Source organism: Leishmania braziliensis, chromosome 31 (genome assembly GCF_000002845.2).
Source record: "Leishmania braziliensis MHOM/BR/75/M2904 complete genome, chromosome 31".
Classification (NCBI taxonomy): domain Eukaryota; phylum Euglenozoa; class Kinetoplastea; order Trypanosomatida; family Trypanosomatidae; genus Leishmania; species Leishmania braziliensis.
In genome coordinates, this window is record NC_009323.2 from 677,105 (window position 1) to 696,901 (window position 19,797).

Here is a 19,797-nt window from a genome sequence, read left to right on the forward strand (position 1 = left end):
ACGGTTGACTGACTGCTTCGCTCCCTCACAACCGGGTGCTGAGCACAGTGGCTGTGAAGCTGAGAAGGCTTGCACGCTGCTGAGCAGCAGCACCTCGCCTAGACTCTTGTTTGGGCACGTACACTTGTGTCCCAATCGCCTCCACTAAGCGCCAGAAGACCCGCTTGAGGTCCTGAAAAGGGGGAAAAAAGCACCGCGCCTCCTGCGCGGCGTTAGTCATCTGTGAGAGCTGCACTTGTACGACTTCGCCTATATGCCTAACTGCGCAGACGGCACTGCGTTCACTCGAGGGTACCGGTGGGCAAGTCGTCTTGCAGCTTCGACACGCGGCTTATGAGAGCCGCTTTACTACCGGCCATCTTTGTCAGCGATGTTGGCGGCTAAAAGGAGCCAACAAAGTGGGCTGACGTCTCGCAAGTCGTATCATCCAAGCTTGGCCATGCATCCATGAACACCTCTCTCAACAGCGGCGACGAACTCGCGATGCTCGTCTGCTACCTCACCGCTAGCAGAGCGGGGGCGGCTCCTGGGTTACCGCGCATGAATGAGTTGATGAAAAGGTGCGATATAGCCCACTCAGATGTCCCGCTGGTGGGTCGTGAAGTACTGCTGCGCTTCCCCCTCTCAATCCTGCCGAACAAAGCGATTCACTTCTGTACAGCGTGACTGCAAGGAGTGCGCTTCGCGTACATGTAAAACAAAACCTGCAGAGACCTCACGACGTGTGCTGCCTCGATGCGACGTGTAGCGCGAGTGCACAGTGAAGGGAGTGTGAGAGCAGGGGCACGGACCTTATCGTACGAGACGCAGAGAGACCATGTGAGTGGTAGCGGTGCTGGCAGCAGCCCATAAGGCGAGTGTCACCGTTCGTCTACATCGCCTCATCCGGTAGCCGTTCCTTCACTTACTTGTCCTGCAGCACTACGATGAAGGGTGCGGGGAGGTGCACCACTAGAGACTCCACCAGCGCAAAGGAAAAAAGGAGAGCACGGAGCGCCTACGCTACAATGAAGAGGTGTAGCGAGAGCCGCAGGCGAGTTTGTGGGCATTTCTCTTGTTGCTCGTCGCACGTGAGCGTGCTCGCGTCTGGGCACGAGTCCACCCTCATCACATCACAAGCGCTAGAGAGAAGAGGAGAGGAAGAAGAGGATGTGGAGCCCCCCAAAAAGGAGAACAACGAATGGAGTATTTCGTGAGAAGCAGTGCCCAGTGCAGAGCTGTGGAAACTTTGGAGAAATGCATGCAGCCTCATCCCGCGTAGAACAGTACTGACCAAGTGATTCGCAGCGTGCTTCAGGGCTCGTGTGCAAAGAGGTCGACGACAGAAGAAATCGGCCCTTCGCCTGAGCCACAGGGGCGGCACAACCCTGAGAAAATCGATACCACGAGGAAGCCCAAGAAGCACCTCCCGTCCCCCATCTCGGGCCCCACGTCCGGTAGCGCTCGATAGAGGCAGATAAAGCGTCCGAGAGAAACGTCTCTGCAAGTGGACGAAAATGAAGACGCAGAAAAGACTTGGTGGCGCTGGAGGAAACGTAATGCAGACAAACAGCACGAAGACATGCACAACCCCAAATGACGAGAGCAGTGCAGAGGAGTAAAGAGCAACAAAAAAAAAAACTCGCGTAGGACACAGTCCTCTGGTACAACACGAGCACAGCACACAAACGAAAAAACAACAAAGAGAGAAATAAAAAAAAACGCACAGAGGACCACCACAAAAGGCACGCGGCAGAAACCTCAGCCAACACCGACACGTTCGCGCACGAGACTCCGAAACGCACAACCACACGACCGCAACAAGTCGTGTATCAGCTGCCGCGCACGGTCACCTCGAGCAAAATAAAGTCCTCTCTAACAAAAGGCAGAGACACCCTCGGAGTGGCTCACTGGAGACTTCGCCCACAGCGACCTCAGCGCAGCAGAGCAGCATCCCACAGCACCACACAAAATAACACCGGCATTAACGCTCCTTTTCATTCGCCGCGTCCATGCCGCCACGAACCAGTCGACACGCAGACGCGCGTGCAACCGCAGCTCATCCATGCCTCAGCCGCAGCACACGGCGGCGCATCCCGGGCTGTCGTGCGACAAAGCCCCCCCCCCGGCCGTCACATCGCGCCGTGCGTCTAACGGGCCCCTCCAGGCGTCTGCTCGAGAGCGCAAGCCGTGGCGTCGGTCGCGAGGGCAGCAGGGGGGTAGTCCAGGCGCATGTCGGGTGTCCCAGAGGACGAAGCCGGCCCGCCTCAGGTCAGGGCCCGGTGTGCCGCAGTGCTCCGCCCGTGGGCCACGCTTCGCCCTCCATCGCTGCAGGCCGCGGCATCACACAATGCGGCGTGGGGGCTCTCCACGTCCGTGCCCGAAGAACACGATGGCGTGGTTCGGGGCGCCCGAGTCACGCCGCCGGCCTCGGTGCCGCATCAACCCACACGGCCAGATGGGAGAGATGCCGCATGCCTCGCACACCTGCACTGCGGCTCTTACTTCCCTGCAGCCCCTCGTGCCCTGCGCACGCATCGCTCGTGCTCCCCCGCCCCACGATGCCCAGCGTAGACGCGGCACGCCATGCCCGCTGTGCTTCGCAGCGCCCGCACCACCGCATCCGGGCGCCTGGGCCCCAGAACAGCCCCGTCGTCTCATGGCCCGCCGCCATCGTCCCCCCACCTGCGTCCACGTCACGGGGGCATCTCCGGGTGGCGCGCCCGCGTGTGCCGCGACAGGCGGGACGCCGCCATGCGCCCGCGGCGGTATGGACCGTTCCCCCCGCACCCGCACGCCCCTCACCGGAGCGGGCGCGCGTCAGCATGTCATGGCTCGTCGGCACGTTGCGTCGTGAGCGGGGACAAAGGTCATCGCGGCCGCGCCTCTCTCTGGCACAGCGCCAGCCCAAACCTCTCTGCCGACGCTCCGAGTCTGCGCAGTGGCATACCGGAGCGCAGTCTGCAGGTTGCGTGGCGTCCTTACAAAAAGTGGAGGCGCTTCCCTCTAAAGCCCCGCACTGAGGTGGCCCGCATCACCTGTGGGCCCAAGATAAGAACATTACAAGAAAATGAGAAAGAAAACGATGCTTTCGTGGGACTCGATGGACTCGCAAACACCAGCCAATGCACTCACCGGAGCCCCTCTATCCCCTTAATGCAGGCAGCCCAAGGGCGTCTGCGGAGGAGGTCAGGCAACAAGAGCAAAGGTAGAAACTGGAGGAGCGGGGCGGGGAGTCACGGGCGTGCAAAGGGAAAAGGAAGCGGAATCTCGGAGCGCCGCGCAAGAGGAAACATTATCGGTGGGTAGTGGAGAGAGAGCGCGCGCGTGCAGGAAAAGGACAAGACAGGCGGTGGGCGATACACGGCAGTGGTATGCCTCCCACTCCAGTTGCACTCACAACCAAGGCAAATAAACACCCAAAAGCCGAAGGAGCGGCCCTCCGAGCCACACAGCCTTGGCTGTTCGCACATGCTGATGGTGGCTTACATGACTCGTAACAGAGAGTGCAGCACTACACAGCGTAGGATGACAGACAAAGACCGACGCACTAACCTGTTGACTCAATGCTGTTGAGAAGCTGCCGGTGTCGGCCCCGCATGTGTGCTGCTGCTACTGAAACGGCGGAGAATACGGAAGCGCACTCGCCGGAGTACCGTCCTCGTACACGCCACCATGATACGCACTGCCGCCACTCATGTTGCGCTGCGGCGGTTGGTGGTGATGAATGCTGCGAGTAGGCGCATGTGAGCTACCGTAGGCGCTGCCTCCGCGCCCGGCTCCCTTATCCGGCTGCGCTGGAGGCTGCAGTGGATGGCCCTGGAGGGTGCCTTGATAGTGGTAGTTGGGGCTACCGCCATACAGCTGCTCTGCAGGGTCTCCAGAGTCGCCGTAGTCGCCCATGGAAAAGAAGAAGCCCTGCGTTGTGCCATCAGCGGCAGCGTTTTGGTAAAAATCGGAGTAGTGTGGAGACGTCTGCACATCCACAGCCGTTTCATAGAAGGACGCGTACGACTCATATTGCCCTTCTTGCAGTTGATCCGTGCAGGAGAAGTCGACCACATCACCTGTGGTGTGTTGCGATAGGTAACGGCTTTGTCGCTGAGAAGTTGCCGGGCTGCCCCTGAATCCCGCCGGGTCGCCTGCACCTCGCGAGTAGTACGGATCGTGCGTCATACCGTTGGCGTTGTGCGCAAGGCTGGCTGGAGAGGCTGAAGCACTGGCGTTAAAGTCGCCCACGCTGCCGTAGCGGTTGTCGAGCGCGTCTGTCAAGGAGTCGTGCAGTCCGCTGCTGCCGAGCCTACCGCCACTAGCGCCACTCTGCGAGTGGGCTGAGGACACCGCAGCGGCCGGCAGCGGTGTGGCAGACAGGGAGCGGGCATTTGAGTATGGATTGTGTGAGACACGCTGACTCCCCCGCTGCGGGGGTAATGATCCAATCCCGCTGCTCTGACGCTGCGGCTGGGGGGCTGCAGAGGCACCAGCTGTGTTACACCCAGGGGTCACTTGCTGCCCTGTAGTCGGGGTCGGTATTTGGGGCATCCCATATGGTCGCTGCTCCAGCGCAGTCCGGCCGTCGTTAGTTAAAACGCCGCCGGTCTTGCGGTGGATGAAGTTAGCTTCCCCTCGCATATCTTCAAGTCCACCAGAGGGTGAAACACCGGTCGCACCATAGCCCATCGGCGACGGCGAGCAGACGCCTGGAGCGCCACCGTCGCAACCAGGAACGTTGGCAGTGTTACCCAGGGCGACCCAGTCGGTCCTATAACAACACGCCGCCGCACCACCGGCAACCCCGTTGTACGACGACTGGCGAGCCATTAATGGCTTGCGCTGCATCACACGCACGGTGATGCTGTTAGCCTCAATCACCTCTGCGGTGACGGTCTCGCGGAGCGAACCAGGCCCGGATGACAGATGAGGCGAACGCGGAGGGGGTGCCTGTGCTGGCTGTGGCTGCTGGTGGGGGTGAAGATTTCGGTACACTCGCTGTGTGTTGTGACACGTCTGCGGCGTGTTGAACGACACATCTGGGTGATAGACGGGCGCCGTACGCGCTCGCACCGGCCAAGTGGACTCACTGCAGTCGCTCGGAATCTCGGCTCCACTGTCGACGCTTGCGGTGGTGCGGTCCTTGGGCATGATCGCCGGACGCGTGTTGCCGCCGCCACCGGAGTTAACAGGCGAGGGATCGACAACATCAGGTGCAAAAGACGCTACTGGCAGAGCGCGGTGGCCTCCAGTCGAGTGTGTACCTCGCAGTGTATGGACACTCAATCTCCGCAGCGTTGGCTTTACCGCTGATGCAATCATGGCTGTGGTTGCAAGAATCGTGGTGGAACTCCGGCGGGGTGGGTAATCGGCTGTTGTGCGCCGCTCCGCCGCGTAGCTCAGTCTGTCCCTTTCCCCGTGGAAGGAGTAGCTCATCGGTTGCTGCTGCGGAGGAGGAGGAGGAGCTGGAACAGACGGCGATGGATGCATCAAAGTGAGAGGCTGCTGTTGGGGGTGGTATTCGTGTGGCTGGTTGACGCTGGTCACATGCATCATAGAGGGCACTGAAGGCGACCTGGCTGTTTCCATCTGGCTCCGCCCACAGCCTGCAGCTGCCGTCGACGGACTCAGTGCTTCTTGCCCAGAAGGCATGCCACCAGCCACGTTCGGCGGTGATCCGTACGATAGAAGCACCTTGTCGGTGCTCCACGACCCACTCGCACGACCGCTGGCCGGTTCGCTCAGACTAGATGGCGAAGCCGTCTGAAAACGATACTGCTCATGCTGCTGTTGCTGTTGCTGGGGCGTGTGAGGTAGCTGCGGTGCAGAAGGGTCGTAGATATCCTCGTAGAAGCTACTCGTCACGTGAGCCTGTCCCATCACTGTGGCGGCAGAGTGTGCTGTGTCCGAGGACTGGAAAAATGTGCTGCTGGGATGATCGACGAAGAACCCTGCCTCAACGCTGGGAATTCCTTCGCTGAAGCCTACCCCATCAGCACGATAGTCGCGGTCGCCTCTGGGGTAGTACTCCGGCTGGTGGTTGCTACCGCTTCTGGTGGCAGCAGCGTTGCGCTGAAAAAAAGTAGCGTCCTTGAAGCAATGCGAATTCACTGTATTGGGGGTCACAGGCCCTGCCCTGCCCGCGCCCTCGGCCGCGCTCGACGAGGAAGCGCCGTAGTGCCTGTTTGCCATTGCTTCCTGTGCACTGCAACACACCATAGAAGAGCGGCCAGTGGGTGCGTAGTGGGGATCGGACCCAGCACCGTCGCAGTAGAGGCCGTATCCCGGTCCTCGATCCTGCTGCGGCGGTGGCTGGGGCATAGTCTGTTGCTGCTGCGTGGTGTGATGAATAGAAGCGTCGCTTACGTACTGCTCTTTCGGTGGAAGCTGTTGCGGTGGATACTGCTGAGGCGCCATGGAGGGGCTATAATGCGCCTTAGGCACGCTACCACTGCCGTTGGTGCTGCCACTCATGATGGGGTATATTATCTGATTTGGATGGTATACGGGCCCACCGAGGGCGGTGTCGGCGCTGTACTGCCCGCCACTGCCTCCCCCATTACTGCCTTGTGGCATTATCGCTGACAGCAGAGGCTTATAACCGTACTGCGTCACGGGGCTACAGTGCTGCATCGTTGGCTGCTGCTGCTGCTGAGGAGGAGGAGGAGGATCGAAAACGACACCTACGCTTGGCACGACAGCTAAGCCTAAACGGGGCCCGCCAGAAGTAACGGAGGTCATCTCGCCGCGGCTGTGGGTCCCTGCACGGTACGCCGAGGTGGCCATGACTGCCGCAGGTGGAGGATGCGATGGCAGCGGTGCAGAGCCCGGGATGCGCACGGTGACGCCATGAAAGTATACGTAGCCGTCGTGGGAGAAGCGCCACTGCCGGAAGCGGCGCGTACGCAAAATGTCCGGGTAGTTCTGCAGAAGGTCCGGCTCCACCAGCTCCTCGTCGGCCGAGTGCAGAGGATGTAGTGCATATCCCGTAGTGAGCCAGCCACCGCCTGACTGCTGGCGGCACGCATGCGCGAAGCGCAGCAGGACCTGCAGTACGGCTTCAGGAAAGCGCACCCATTTGGTGTCCGTGCCGCAGGTCTCGCGAGCGCGACCACCGACGCGGCGCATCCATGATAAAATCATGTCCTCCGTCGTCAGCCTGTCGTCGACATACCAGTAGCCGTACCGTGAGGCCCCAGAGGTCATGTCGCCTCCACCGCGTGACCGGCCGTGGGGAGTGCCGCTGTCTGGGGCATCCCTGGGAGAGTTACGCTCTCCAGACGTCAGAGACCCACAGTGGTGGGGCGTGAAGCGAATCCTGTCACCGGTGCGCAAAATGCGCTCTGGCTCACGCACAAAGATGGAGACGACCCGTTGCGACCTCGGTGTATGTAGCGATATTGGCGGCACGCTTTGCATGGCAACCGTCTCGGCAGCGGCACAGATGCAACCTTCACTGGCCCCAGCATTCCCGCACCCTGCCGCCGTCAAGGCCCGCTTCCACCTCAGAGAGCCGAGCGCTGCCATCGGGCTCCAGTTCAGCACGCTGTCCGGCTCAACATTGCCTTGGGAATCCACCGCTTCGATTATGAAGCGTGGCGTTCTCTCCTGTGAGTCGTCATAAGCCGACTGCCGGAGTTGCTGCTGCTCCTGGTGCACCAACTCCATCACTTCACGAAATGGCGTGCCGTTGAGCTCGGCAGAGACCGTGTACACATCCCTCTGAAGCAGCACAGACGTGGGCAGTAAAGACGACGATGGCGGATTGGGTCGCTTCGGATGGGGTTGTAGCAGCGCAGAGGGGCCGGAGCTGCAGCCCTGATGCACGGCTGAGGGGTTGCGAGCACCATTTGTGGTCACCGCCTCGCTCTCTGCCTTGACGACACCACAGAATGGAAGCAAGCGGCCGCGGCGCTGCTCAATCGCGTTGCGGGGAAGGACTCCAATCAGCTCATCAGGCGTGTCCTCGAGCGCTGTCGCGTGGGTCGCCCAGGAAACGTTGTCCATCTTCATTGGCCACACCGGCTCCATCGAGAAGCCAGTCGTGCTGGAGGACGAATACCGCATTGCATTGTGGTACGTGTTTGCAAGAGCTTCTGGGGAGTACGCCACAGCGCTGAGGCAAGCGCTGCCTCGCTCCTCCCCATCACTGCCCACCGCCGTCTTGCTTGAGCTGCACACATCCCGTTCTGCCACCTCCACCATCTGCGTTCGCAGCCCTGCTGGCGGTCGCAGCTCACCACGGTAAGTCAGCGGAGGCGGTGCGGCAGCTGTCAGCGTAACACAGAGCGCCTCGACAGAGTCACGCAGGGGGGCAAAGCTCAGCTGGTTCAGAGCGCGAGCTACTGCGACCCGACTGAGTCGGAACACGACCAAGCCGTACGACGTGTAACAGCAAAATCCGTCCCGCTCCAGCCGATCTCTCTCACATAACTGGTGTGGACGCTCGGCGAGCGCTTCAGGGTCGAGCGACAGCGGCAGGGCTACAGGCTTGTGATTCCGTTTAACAACAGTGGCGGCTTCCAGCTGCAGCTCGTCATCTGTCTCCATGGCAGCAGACGGCTGCGCGCCGGTGTTGTCGGTCAGCGAGGTTCTGCTTGCTTCCTGGAGGCTCCACGGTGCAGTAGTGCCTTCACCGCTGCTTCGATCTTCCAGCGGTGAACCTTGATGAGCACTTTGGTTTCCTCCTTGAACACCTCCGACACCTGCGCCATCGCTAGCGTCGGTCTTCTTTGACATGGCCGCCATGTTTCGCTGGCGCTGCGCTGCCTGGAAGACCTCCAGTGTCGGCGCGGCCGGGTACATGTCTTGCAGCTCCATCAGCATGCGACGGATCTGCCGGCACAACTGCAGCTGCGGTATGTTTGAAAAGCGAATAAGAAAACAGTTAGCGAGGTCACCGCGAGTCGACATCGCCGACGCACCCCCTGAGAGGAAGTCCATGAAGGCTTCCCAGCCCGGGTCTGCTCGCTGACGCGCCGCCGCCGCCCCGTCCGTCTGTTGTGATGGTTCATCGGACAGCTCCTCTTCCGCGGAGGCACGCTCGGACGCAGCGTGGCCTGCCGTGCTCGTCACCTCCACTTTGTTGGGTGTGTCACCCAGGATGCACTGCCGCATTCCGTGAGCAAAGAGGCGGCATAGCGCAAAGTACGTGTGGCACTGCTCCTTGTCGCCCACCTGCTTCTCAAAGAAGGCGGTGTTCACCAGCGTCGACGAGGGGACACCATGCGGCGCGGCACGACGCAGCGCCTTCTCCACCTGTGCCTCTCGCGCTAGCAAACTCTGCGTTACGACAGCGCCTGCCACCTCATCACAGTCAGCGGTGACGCACACCGTCGGGGTAAAGAGAGAGTGTCGCAGAATCTCCTCTACTGTCCAACAACCGTACATGCCCACCACCCGCAGCTCGGCAAGGCCAAGCGGAGCTTGCGGTACGCTGACCTGCACCCACGGCACCATCAGCTCTTTATCGCCAAATTCACTCTGACGCGTTCGGTCGACTAAGTCTGATTCCTTCACAGCCGTGCGCACACTGTCACCGCACGCCAACGTTGAGTGCGGTTCCCGCTGCTGCTGGTGTACTTCGCCTGTTCCACATGTACTGGCTAGCCCTCGACGGCGACTAGAACCTCCCGCAGCGCTGGCGCCTGTCTTGTGATGACGCTCATTGTTCGCCACGAAGTACGTGTACCGGTACTCATGCGCAGGCATGCAGCGACGCACAAGCACAATGGCGCATGGCACAGGACGCAGGCGGTGGCGCTCTCTTTCAGCCCTGCTGCTTTCTTGTGCTGTGAGCTCCCTATCAGCAATACTGGCATGGGCACACACCGCCCCATCAGAAGTGGCAGCACCGCAGACGGCGGCGCGCAGCTCCTCATTCGTGTCGTATATCCTCGATTCCTCTGTTGTGCGGACGACGAGGTTGTAAAACTCGTCGCGCGTGGCAAACGGTACACGAGTGCGCTGAGACGCTGTGGATGCAGCGCTGCGGCACCCTATACCGATGTCGCTGTCACTCAAGGATGACAACGCTGCTTGCAGTTGTGCTCGCGCTCGTTCAAGGTTCTCCTCCGTCACGGGCTGCCCTGCTGACAAGCAGGCCGCCTGAATGTCCATCATGTTATGCATCGCCAGCTCCGTAAAGGACTCATACGCCACCGTCGGGTCTGTCAGGGCCCCCGGCGACCACGTGTGATCGAGTTGGAAGTGGTACCGCGGGTTTTGATGCTGTCGTGCATGCCACAACTGGCGGAAGAGCACACAATCCGGGGAGGGAAAGAACTCCGTGGTGAGAGGAAGTACGCGGTGTTCATAATAGTACACGTACGGCGTCTTGCCTTGCCTGAGTGCCTCTCCTGCGGCGGTCTCAAATGCCGAGGTGCCAGAGCCGCGGCCTCGGCTCTGTGACTCAGCACCTTTGGCAGAGCCTCGACGACTTCCACGGCTCGCAGCTACCGCCGCGGTCGCCTCTGCAGGGTCGTCGATGAATACAGCGTTCGAGTCAGCCTCAAGGATCTTGAGCGCGAGTTCGGCGGTTGGGACACCATTCAGCAACGCCGCCGGTATCGGCTCGCCTCCAAGCGAGCCAGAAGCTGCGCCAGACCCAAAAACACGTTCCGTGCGGTTTGTCTTGTACATGTAGTTCTCCGCAGCGCGGCTGATGAAGGGCAGTGCGCGCGGCTGCGAGGCGGCTTCCGGGGTCTCATAGAGAGACTCCCGGGAGGGAACGAGGCCCATGACTGCCGTTGAAGACGCGTGCCCGTCGACGCTTACTACGCAAATATGAGGTATGTATAAAGTATGCACAGCTGGATGGGAACGAGAAGCAAACAAACGAAAGGTTCACACTCCAGCGAGGCCAGCCCGCTCCTTATCTTCGTTGTGTGCTACGTACTTCACCACAGCCTCCCGTTGGCACCAGGCCCGCGATTACGATAGCGCAAAACGAGGCTTCGGTGAAAGCCTCCCCCCCTTGGCGTTGAGAGGGCGAGGAGAGAAAAGGGGGCTGGGGATTGGGGCAAACTAGCGAGCAAAAGAGAGAGAGAGAAGAAGAGCGGCAATTGTGAAGCGGCGAATCGGCCACCGGAAAAAAGGGCGGCGACAACGACGACAGAAGCGAAGAAGCGATCAAACAAACAAACAAACAGCGAAGGAATAAAAGGAACGAGAGCAGCAGTCGTGTTTTTTGCTCACTCAGAGAATAGGGCGTCGCAGCAGAAGAGAGAGGAGAAGAGGCAGGCGAGAGGCAAAAAAAAAGAAGAAAAAGAGGGGCACACACAGTGAGCACTGAGACCAGCGTTTCTTCCACCTACACACACACACACCTCCCCAATCAGAACAGCTCCGGGCACACCAAGCGCAGCCGCACACGCAAAATAAATTTTAACAAGCCCACACTCGACTGCGCACAATGGAAACACGAGGGGAAAACGCACGGACGCTGAGCTGTATGATTACGCTATTCCTCGTTACGCCTCCTTGGCTTTCCGCTCGACAAGGTCGCACTCAACGACGAGCAAGAATGCAAGAGAGGAAGGAGTCGAAAAAGGGGAGAAGGGCCGCTCTACACTCCTTCTCCCACCCCCATGACCATCGACGGTACCAACTGCAGAGTGCACACGCCCGGGCTTTCTTGGCTGGAGGAAGAAAGCCAAAACAGAAAAGAAACACAGCGGCAGCAGAAGCGAAGAAGAAACCAAACAAAATGAGTATGTGGGGGAGGGGGAGGGGAGAGAGAGAAAAGCGTAAGGAATAGAGAAAGCAGCAGAAGAGGAGAGCTGAGAATCGAAGAGGGGGAGGGACTAAAGAACACCGTGTCACTCGCTTTTTAGCGGCCCGCTTGCCTTCACCTCGCCACAGAGTGCAGAACTGTGACTGCGCTGGATCACTCGTTAGCTCACCACTCCCTTTTTGATGCTCGATGTTGATGTGCTTAGCTGGTGCGGTCTCTTGTCTCTGTTGGGTCGCAGTTAAGCACCTCTTATGTTGAGTCAAGAGGGCAACGGAAGCTGCAAAGGTGTCCTTGACAGAGAGGCAAAACGCGCAGATCGTCTGTGGCCAGCTGATGAGAACAACGGAAGGGGCAGAAGAGAAGGGGGGAGGGGGGCGGAAGCGTTGGACACAAGAGAAGCGACGTTCGGTATACTGCACAAGAGCCACGGGATGCCGGAAGAGAGTCAACGCCCCAGCTTGGCGTTTTTCTTTTTAGGCGGTAGAAATGCGGTTATGCCGTGTGAGGGCTCTGCGCAGCTCAGGTAGAACGAAGTCAAGAAGTGCTGACGAAGGAAAAAATACGTCAACGCCGGGGCAACCTCTTGTGATCGGGTAGTGAATGCTGATGTGCACTTCGGTTAACGAGTGAATTTGGGCTTACGTGTGCGTTTGTGTGTGGGGGGAGGGGGAGGAGGAAGAGATGTCCACTGGGCACGGGATCCAGTTCATGTATCATCGAGGCGAAGCAGTGGGATTGGATGAAGAGCACAACGATATGAAGACAAGCACATCACAGAGACTGTACAACTTCATTAGTGACGCGCGAAACACAGCGATTCCTCCAACACGGCTTTGGCTGCTGTAAGCGAAGGTTGCCACAGCAATGATGGGAAAGCTCTTTCTCTTGCAACGCCGCCGCTCACCAAATCGGGTACGCATGCCCCACCCCCTTCTCCGCAGAGGCGACTATGTGCCACAGCATGGGAAAGCAGCGAGAGAAGTCCCTTATTACCCCACAAGCAGCACAGGCCACAATGACGCGGGCCTCCTCCTCCTCCGGCAGGCGCTCCCGATATATGGCGAAAGAGGCTTCCATGTAATTCATGTAGAACGGCGAACAGTGCAGGGAAAATGTGGAAGACAGGCAGGCGCCGCGCGCGTGGCGCACGCCTACATGGTAAGAGGTGTGACAACCCAAAAGACATCAAAGAACAAACACCTTATATGTGGCCGCAGCTTCTCTGCCCGCTGTACAAGCTGTCCTGCCACACGTGTGCCTCCCTCCGTCACTATGTACTTCGCCTTCACAGCCCGACTCAACAACGTTGAAGAAATAGAGCCCCCCCCACCCACCCACCCGCCCGCCCCACAGACAACAGTCATCACCTTTACAAGTCCTAGCGTACAAGAGTCCGACGAGGGTAACTGCTTGAATACTCAGCAAAAGGCGGACTGAAGGGTTCGTCCTCTCATCGATGCTCGAGAAAGTGGTGACAGTACACTTTGATGGATGGTAGAGAGTCCGCTGTCTTTTCTACGCGTCCCTGCGGAAGCTCGACCAGCAAGAGGGAAGTGAAAACACAGAGGAAAATACAGAATGGCCAACTCGGTCCCTCGACATCAGCAAAGTCAATTTAAAGGGTCATTGTATGTGGTCTCCCCTTCATCCCGGGCGGGTCCAACGAACGAAAAAGAGCGGTGAAACAAGTCCCTTAAATCCCGCACGTAGAGCTCACCACGCCGTCTCCCACTGCGCTCATGTATCACAGCACTACCTGAGCCAGCACATTAGTGGCGATGTGGTGCATGACACCGAGTCACCAAACCGCCAGAGGCAAATGAATGAGTGCAAATCAACAGGAAAAGACAAGTGAAAAAAAAAGGGAAGCCTCGAGCACGGGCACTCGCACATCCTTCGATTGACAAGCAGTGCCGGTGCCCAGACAGTTACGCAATAGCCGCCGGGAGGCCGCCTCCGCCGAGTCACCAAGGCGAGTTTATAGAGAACAATTAAGCTGTCCCCTCTCCAGAGCAACAACAACAAGGATTTTCCCCTCTCAAAGTGTCCATTCGACCGTAGAGCATGAGCGAAACTCCCCTCTACCCTTGGCTCGTCACAGGTCCCATTGCGTGGAGCAAAGTAGCAGTGGACAGGCGCTACAGCAACGTCCCGGCTCAGTCAGCTTTGCACGTCCCAGGTCTCAAACTCTGCCCACCTACCCCCGCTCCCATCGTGCCGCTCGCCACCCGGGGTACCCCTAAGAGTAGGCAGTGAGGGCTGGGTGAGATACGCTCGAGTCACACAGACACCCTGTCCATCACATGGATGGCACAGACGTTTTCACAGTCGCAGGTCGCCACGACACAACGCCGTTCAGTACCTTACCGCCGACATCAATAGCAGTAAGTCGCTTTGGCCTCCCCAAGTCGCAGGTGCGTGACCCTGTCACCACCAGAAGTGGCTCGGCATTGGCAGGGATGCGGGGGAGGGGCTGCTTGGCTACTCCACAGAGCGGGTGCTGGCTCCCGAGACCACGTACTGAGGTGTTCACCGTCATTCGGGGGCTAGAATGATGAGCAGAGACAAGAAAAGTCCAGAGGATGAGCTTGCTACACGTGCAAGTGCAGATACACTTCTCCATGGGCGAAAGCGCCACAGTCCCTTGACCAAGCACGCCGAGACGCAAGCGCCAGCAGGCATCCATACGCCCAAGCCGTAGGCAGAGAAAGAAAGGGGAGGGGGGAGGCAGGCGGAAAACGAATAAGCGCAAACTTGAGAGAGAGAGAGGGGAAGGGAAATCGGCCAAAACAAAATGACGGTGAACAGAGACAGCCATTAGATTAACGCGTGCGCCACACAGAGAGAGTGGGTTACTCGTCAGGAGAAGTTGAACAGGAGAAAGGCACACTAAACAGCGCACAGACAGGATAAAAATGACAGTCGTAGAGGAACATCACAGAGAAAGAAAACGTGCGCTACCTCGGTGATATCGTCAAGTCGAGAAAAACACAAACAAGCAAACAAAATGAAAAAGAACACACTGGTGTGCACATGGGTGCAGGAGAGCCTTGAATCACGGTGACCTCCGCACTTGTGGCGCTCCTGCACGACGCATCTCGTCAGCTCGCGGGAAAATAAAATAGCCGTTGCGAAGAAGAATAAAAAAAAAAACACTCTGCATGGAGACACAACAACCCTTACGCACCATGAGAGGAAGAGAAACAGATTATGACCAGCCCTGTGCCACGAGCATGGCTGACACTGCAAGTGCACAGAGGCGGTCTTAGGGTGCTAAACACACACTTTTTGCCGCAACACACGGGTGCGGCAGAGAACGCTTTGGACGACTCTCTTGCATGGCGCTGCGGCGCTTGGAGAGTGGAGGGCGGCAAGGAAGGAAATGAAAGCAAGCACATACAAAAGGGGGAATGAGTCGGGCGAGACCTAAACGATTTCACTTCAAGAGAATAACAGCAAAAAAAGAGGGGGAGGGAATTTCAGGAAAGAGAAAAAGCGGCAAGACAGAGAGGAAGGAAGAAGAGGAGAGGGAGGGGGAGAGGGAGGGGGAGAGGGGGGGAAACAGCCGAGAAAAAAATACAAAACAAAACATGAGAGCACTGTGTAAACATACACGCGCACAGACAAACATCAACCGCGGAAAGGAAACCAGAGAAAAGAGCTCCCATCCCGAGACACGAGCATGCCAATGGCCGGAGGGAAGGGGGAAAGAGACAGCCTGATTCCCGCAGAGGAAAAGAGAGCGAGAGCAGAAGTGAAAACAACCGAGGATGCACCTGAATACAACCCTGGTCTTGAGGTGCACTCATCAGGCTCACTGTCTACAATGAAAGCGAAAAGGGGGGTGGGGGGAAGAGGAAAGCCTGTGTCTTCTTCTTCGAAAAGAAGCCAGAGAAAAGTAGCACGCCGATAGGAAAGCCAACAACAGGAAAACAAGCGCCCAGGCAACAGTGCCAAATGACGGGTCTGAGACTCGAATGCAATGCGTCTATGGAGGAACACGATCGAAAAAGCGCCGTTCACTTTCTCACCCTCGGGCATCAACGGCACAGGCAGAAGCAGAGGAACGGCGTAGGGGGAGCAGGAATTCCAGCACACAGAACAACACCCACGGGGTGCTCCCTCCAGTTGCACCCTCGTATAGCTTTACTTTAGCTAGCCCAACCGAACGCGCGCTCGTAAGCCTCACCATGTGTGGACATAGCGGGGCGCTGTCGACCCGATACGGTTCAGTTGCTCTTCACGGCTTACATTGTTCGCCCTACGAATGCCGTGCACGTGACCGGTACTCTACCTTTTATGTGGGCCTCGCCAGTCCCATCGCAGTTTTACCTTTCCTCCTGCATCCCTCACCTCTTGTACATGTGCAGCCACTTTCAGCACCGGGGGCTGCGGCATCGTTTGAAACCCGCTCGGATTGCTGATCACCAGCTCTGCTTGAGCTCCTCCCTTTCCACCGTGGGCCAACGCGCGAGACGGCCCGAGAAGGCCACGGCTACCGCCATTCCCTTCCTGAGCAGGCTGCTGCGGTATTGGCGGTTGCCGCAGCATCCCCAAACTGGCCGTCAGCGCTGTTGCCCTGATCGCAGACTCAGGAAGGGGGATGTCGGTCACTCCTGATCCCTCGTAGCCAAGGTAGTCGGCTAGCCCGTTCGAGTAGCCGCCTGGCCCAAATCCATGAAGAGAGGGCATAAAGTTGTCAGCAGCCCCGTCGCCGGACGGGGTGAGTCGACCCTGCAGTTGAAGGGGCAAGCACGTCTCACTCTTTGGCAGAGGGCCGCGAGATACACCGCCAGACAGGCGGCGCTGCAGCGCCTGCAGTGGCTGAAACTGCCGATCCGAGTGCTCATACGGAGTGTTCGCATACCTCTTAGGTTTCTGCAGCTCATGAGGTGACGACACACCATCTCCAGAAACCGCGTGGCCCACAAATACACCACTGCTCTCGTACGCGCTGCCAAGGCAATTGAAGGTGCCACTGCCGCTGCTGCTCACAGGCGGAGCGACGATAGCTCCAACGATGCCGTTGAAGCTCTTGCTAGGCAGCCCTGCGCTACCGCCAGCGTCCATGGCACTGTTTTCCTCATTCCGAATGGAGCCGCCCGCCGCTGGCATGGCACTAGAATGGAAACTTCTACTCACTGAAGGGATCACGCTTGAGACGGGAACATCATTCTCGTAGGCCTCACCCGTCCCCAGAGAGAGGACCATGCGGCGCTGCCGAAAGCTGCACCGACCACCGACAAGATGAAGGTTACTCATCGTGGAGTGCGACGACCCCGTCGTACGGTACGTCTCACCGCTCCGGGAGCTGCGGTCGCTGTAGGAACGGCTATTCTCATTCCTCTGCGAGGCAGCAGAGCTCACCTCTTCCTCGGACATCGGGTTCACCGCCCGCGTGATCACGTCGGCACCAGCAGAGGCCATCGCTGCCGCGGGTGCGTTCTTCTCCAGGTTCGAGAACGTGCTGCGACGGTTCGAGGCATCGTGGTTCTCTGCATTTTCCCTCTCTCGCTGGACAGCGCGCGCGAAGTTGGGCACAAGCCCAATCGTGTAGATGCGGCCCTGATGCTCAAACTCCCAAAGGTAGAACGTGCGCGTGGCGGCCTCGGCGGACGCGGGAGGTGTGGCGTCGGCGTCGGCGGCATCCTTGTCATTAGCAGCGTCCTGTCCATTGGTCTCACTGGGCGCGGAGAGTGAGAGGGCTTTGACGTTCGACGCCGTGAGTCGAGAGGTGCGCACCTTGCTGTCATGGCCACCCTGCGTTCTGGATGGCGCCACGGGTGTCACAGTGAAAAGCGACGACGAACTTAACGGTCCTGCAGTTGGGACCGCAGCCTGAAGAGGTGGCGTCGGCTTGAGCCTCTGCGCCGTATAGTAGTCCAGCGGGTACGAGCTCACCCAGTGACTGTCTGAGATGTCCGCCATACGGGCTTGCAGATACAAGTTCTTAGACCACGACAAGATAATGTCCGAGGCCACCGCCGTTGGCAGCGACCCCGACTCGGAGAACGGACGAACACAAATGCTGTAGTCCCGCGCGTCTTCAGGGTCGGACGCATCGAAATCCGTCGCGAGCGTCTCGTGCCCGGACAAGTCCTGCGCTACCGCCCAGTCCGAGTTGACGAAGGCGCCCGTGCCGACCCGCACAGTCCGTTCGAGCACCGTCGCGTGGGGGTATACCACTCCTCCCACTGTCAGTTGATTTGTTCCCACAACACAGACCAGCTTCACTGTCGCAGCACCGGAGCCTGCAGAAGTAGGCGTATCGCCGTTGGCACTCTCTTTGGCTCCACTGCAAGACCCGATGCCACCGGCACTCTCGCCATCGTAGCCAAAAATCTTATCGATGTCCGCCCTGCTCTTCAGCAGCGCCTGCACCTCCGCGCTCCCGGAGGTGGGCAGCGGGGCAGCGTGGATGGCTGCAGAGGGGTAAGCGGCGTTCGCGCCCACCACCACCACGGCAGATCCGGCGTCGCCGACAAAGCCGGCAAAAAGACACGCCAGTGGCGTCGGTGAAGGGTGAAAGTCGAGTCGCGGGACGCACGCCGCCATGAAGGCGCTCAGCTCCGACGCAACGGCCTCGTCCATCTCGATTGCCAAATGATGCGCCGCAATGCGTATTCGCCGCAGTGCCCGCGCCAGTCGCCGTGTCCACTGCAGCTTCGCACACCGCAGCCGAACCTCGCGCAGGAAGCACAAAGAAGGTACATCCATCAAGAAGCACGAGAAGCGCGTGCTCGGCAGAGGCGGGTTTCCGGGAAGTCCTGCACGGCGACACTGGTCCACATAGAGGAACGCTGCTTGGAACAACGCACGACTGAGATGCTGCTCGCCAGCCGACTTGGAGACAAACGCGACGAGTTCGTACTCGGCAGGCTCATCTCGGGTGCCAACACACTCGCCCTCTCCCTCATCCCCGGCGCTTTCCGCCGGTGGCCGGAGGAAGGACTCTGCAGAGGCCCTCACCTTCTGCTGCCTCACCGGCACCAGTCCGACGAACCCGATCACCATGAAGGAGCGGTGCGGCGCAAACACTACACTTCCGTGCGGGGCGCCGCACCGGTTAGCATTAGAAGCCGAACCCGCGTCAGCTCCCTCTTTCAGGGATGGGGCGATGGTGCTGGTAGGGTATTCGAAGCAGATGGCGCACGGCGTTGGCCGAAGCTGCGGACCCTGAGTAGGCTTTTTCGGTCTCCACGCCGGCGCTGAGCCCTTCTCTGCAGAACCGAAAGCGCGGAGCTGGCGTACGAGCTTCTGCTGATCGTACGCCTGTTGCATATCCTCGTTAGTCTCGTACAGGTCGGTTTCATAGCAGCTGACTGTAGCCGCGTAGAAGGACTCCAGCGTAGGGTAGTAAAGGTCGCGCGGCAGCCCGTTCACCGTCCCCCACGACCCCTTCCGGCAGTAAAATTGTGTGGCCGGCTCCCGGTAGGCGTTGTACAGCTGCTGGAGAAACGGCAGCGAGGCTGGGGCCGCGTCGAGGCAGAGTTGCGCAGTGCAGTAGTCACGTTGTGAGCTGCGGGACGTGTTGGAGTTTCGACTGCCAGAATACGATGACGCATGAGAGTTGGGCTGCGTGACCAGATCAGGTTGCACGTGCCACATGAACTTCTTCGTCAGCGGCAGCAGCGACACCTCCTTTCGGCGACGGCCGCCGCTCCACGCCTTCTTCTTTCGATCTCGAAGCTCATCGAGGTACTGATCCTGCGCCTCACGACTGGGTGCTGCGCCCATGAGCGAGTCCTTCAAGGCCCCCCAAAGAGCTGGACAACCCAGTCAAGTCAGACGATCCGCGAAGAAACCACGCCTTGCTTGCTTTACTGGTAGGCCGCTGATCGTGTGAGGTCAATGCAGCGGCGCAGCGACAGAGTGACAGACAGGGAAGGCTGTGCGGACTGGGATAAGTTGGGACGCGAAAATGTAGGCTTCCTCCACACAGTGCGAAGGGGAGGGAAGGGGGAGAAGGAGGCAGAAATGGGCTGCAGGACTGTCGGAGTGAATCAGTCAGGCACGTGTAGAGGGATGGGCGCTACGATATTGAAAAAGTAGGACGGCACTGGCATGCAGAGATCATCCGAAAGAGAAGCAAA

General features: G+C 59.1%; 2 protein-coding genes across 2 annotated transcripts; both read right to left on the reverse strand.

Moving 5' to 3' along the window:
• Positions 1–3,591: 3,591 nt before the first annotated feature.
• On the reverse strand, positions 3,592–10,710 carry LBRM_31_1630 (conserved hypothetical protein; the record flags this gene model as incomplete). The annotated part of the gene is made up of 1 exon (XM_001567110.2): positions 3,592–10,710. One exon carries the CDS (start codon positions 10,708–10,710, stop codon positions 3,592–3,594), a length of 7,119 nt encoding a protein of 2,372 aa, XP_001567160.1.
• Positions 10,711–15,994: 5,284 nt separating this feature from the next.
• LBRM_31_1640 (conserved hypothetical protein) lies at positions 15,995–19,441 on the reverse strand (the record flags this gene model as incomplete). Its single annotated transcript, XM_001567111.2, has 1 exon — positions 15,995–19,441. One exon carries the CDS (start codon positions 19,439–19,441, stop codon positions 15,995–15,997), a length of 3,447 nt encoding a protein of 1,148 aa, XP_001567161.2.
• Positions 19,442–19,797: the final 356 nt, after the last annotated feature.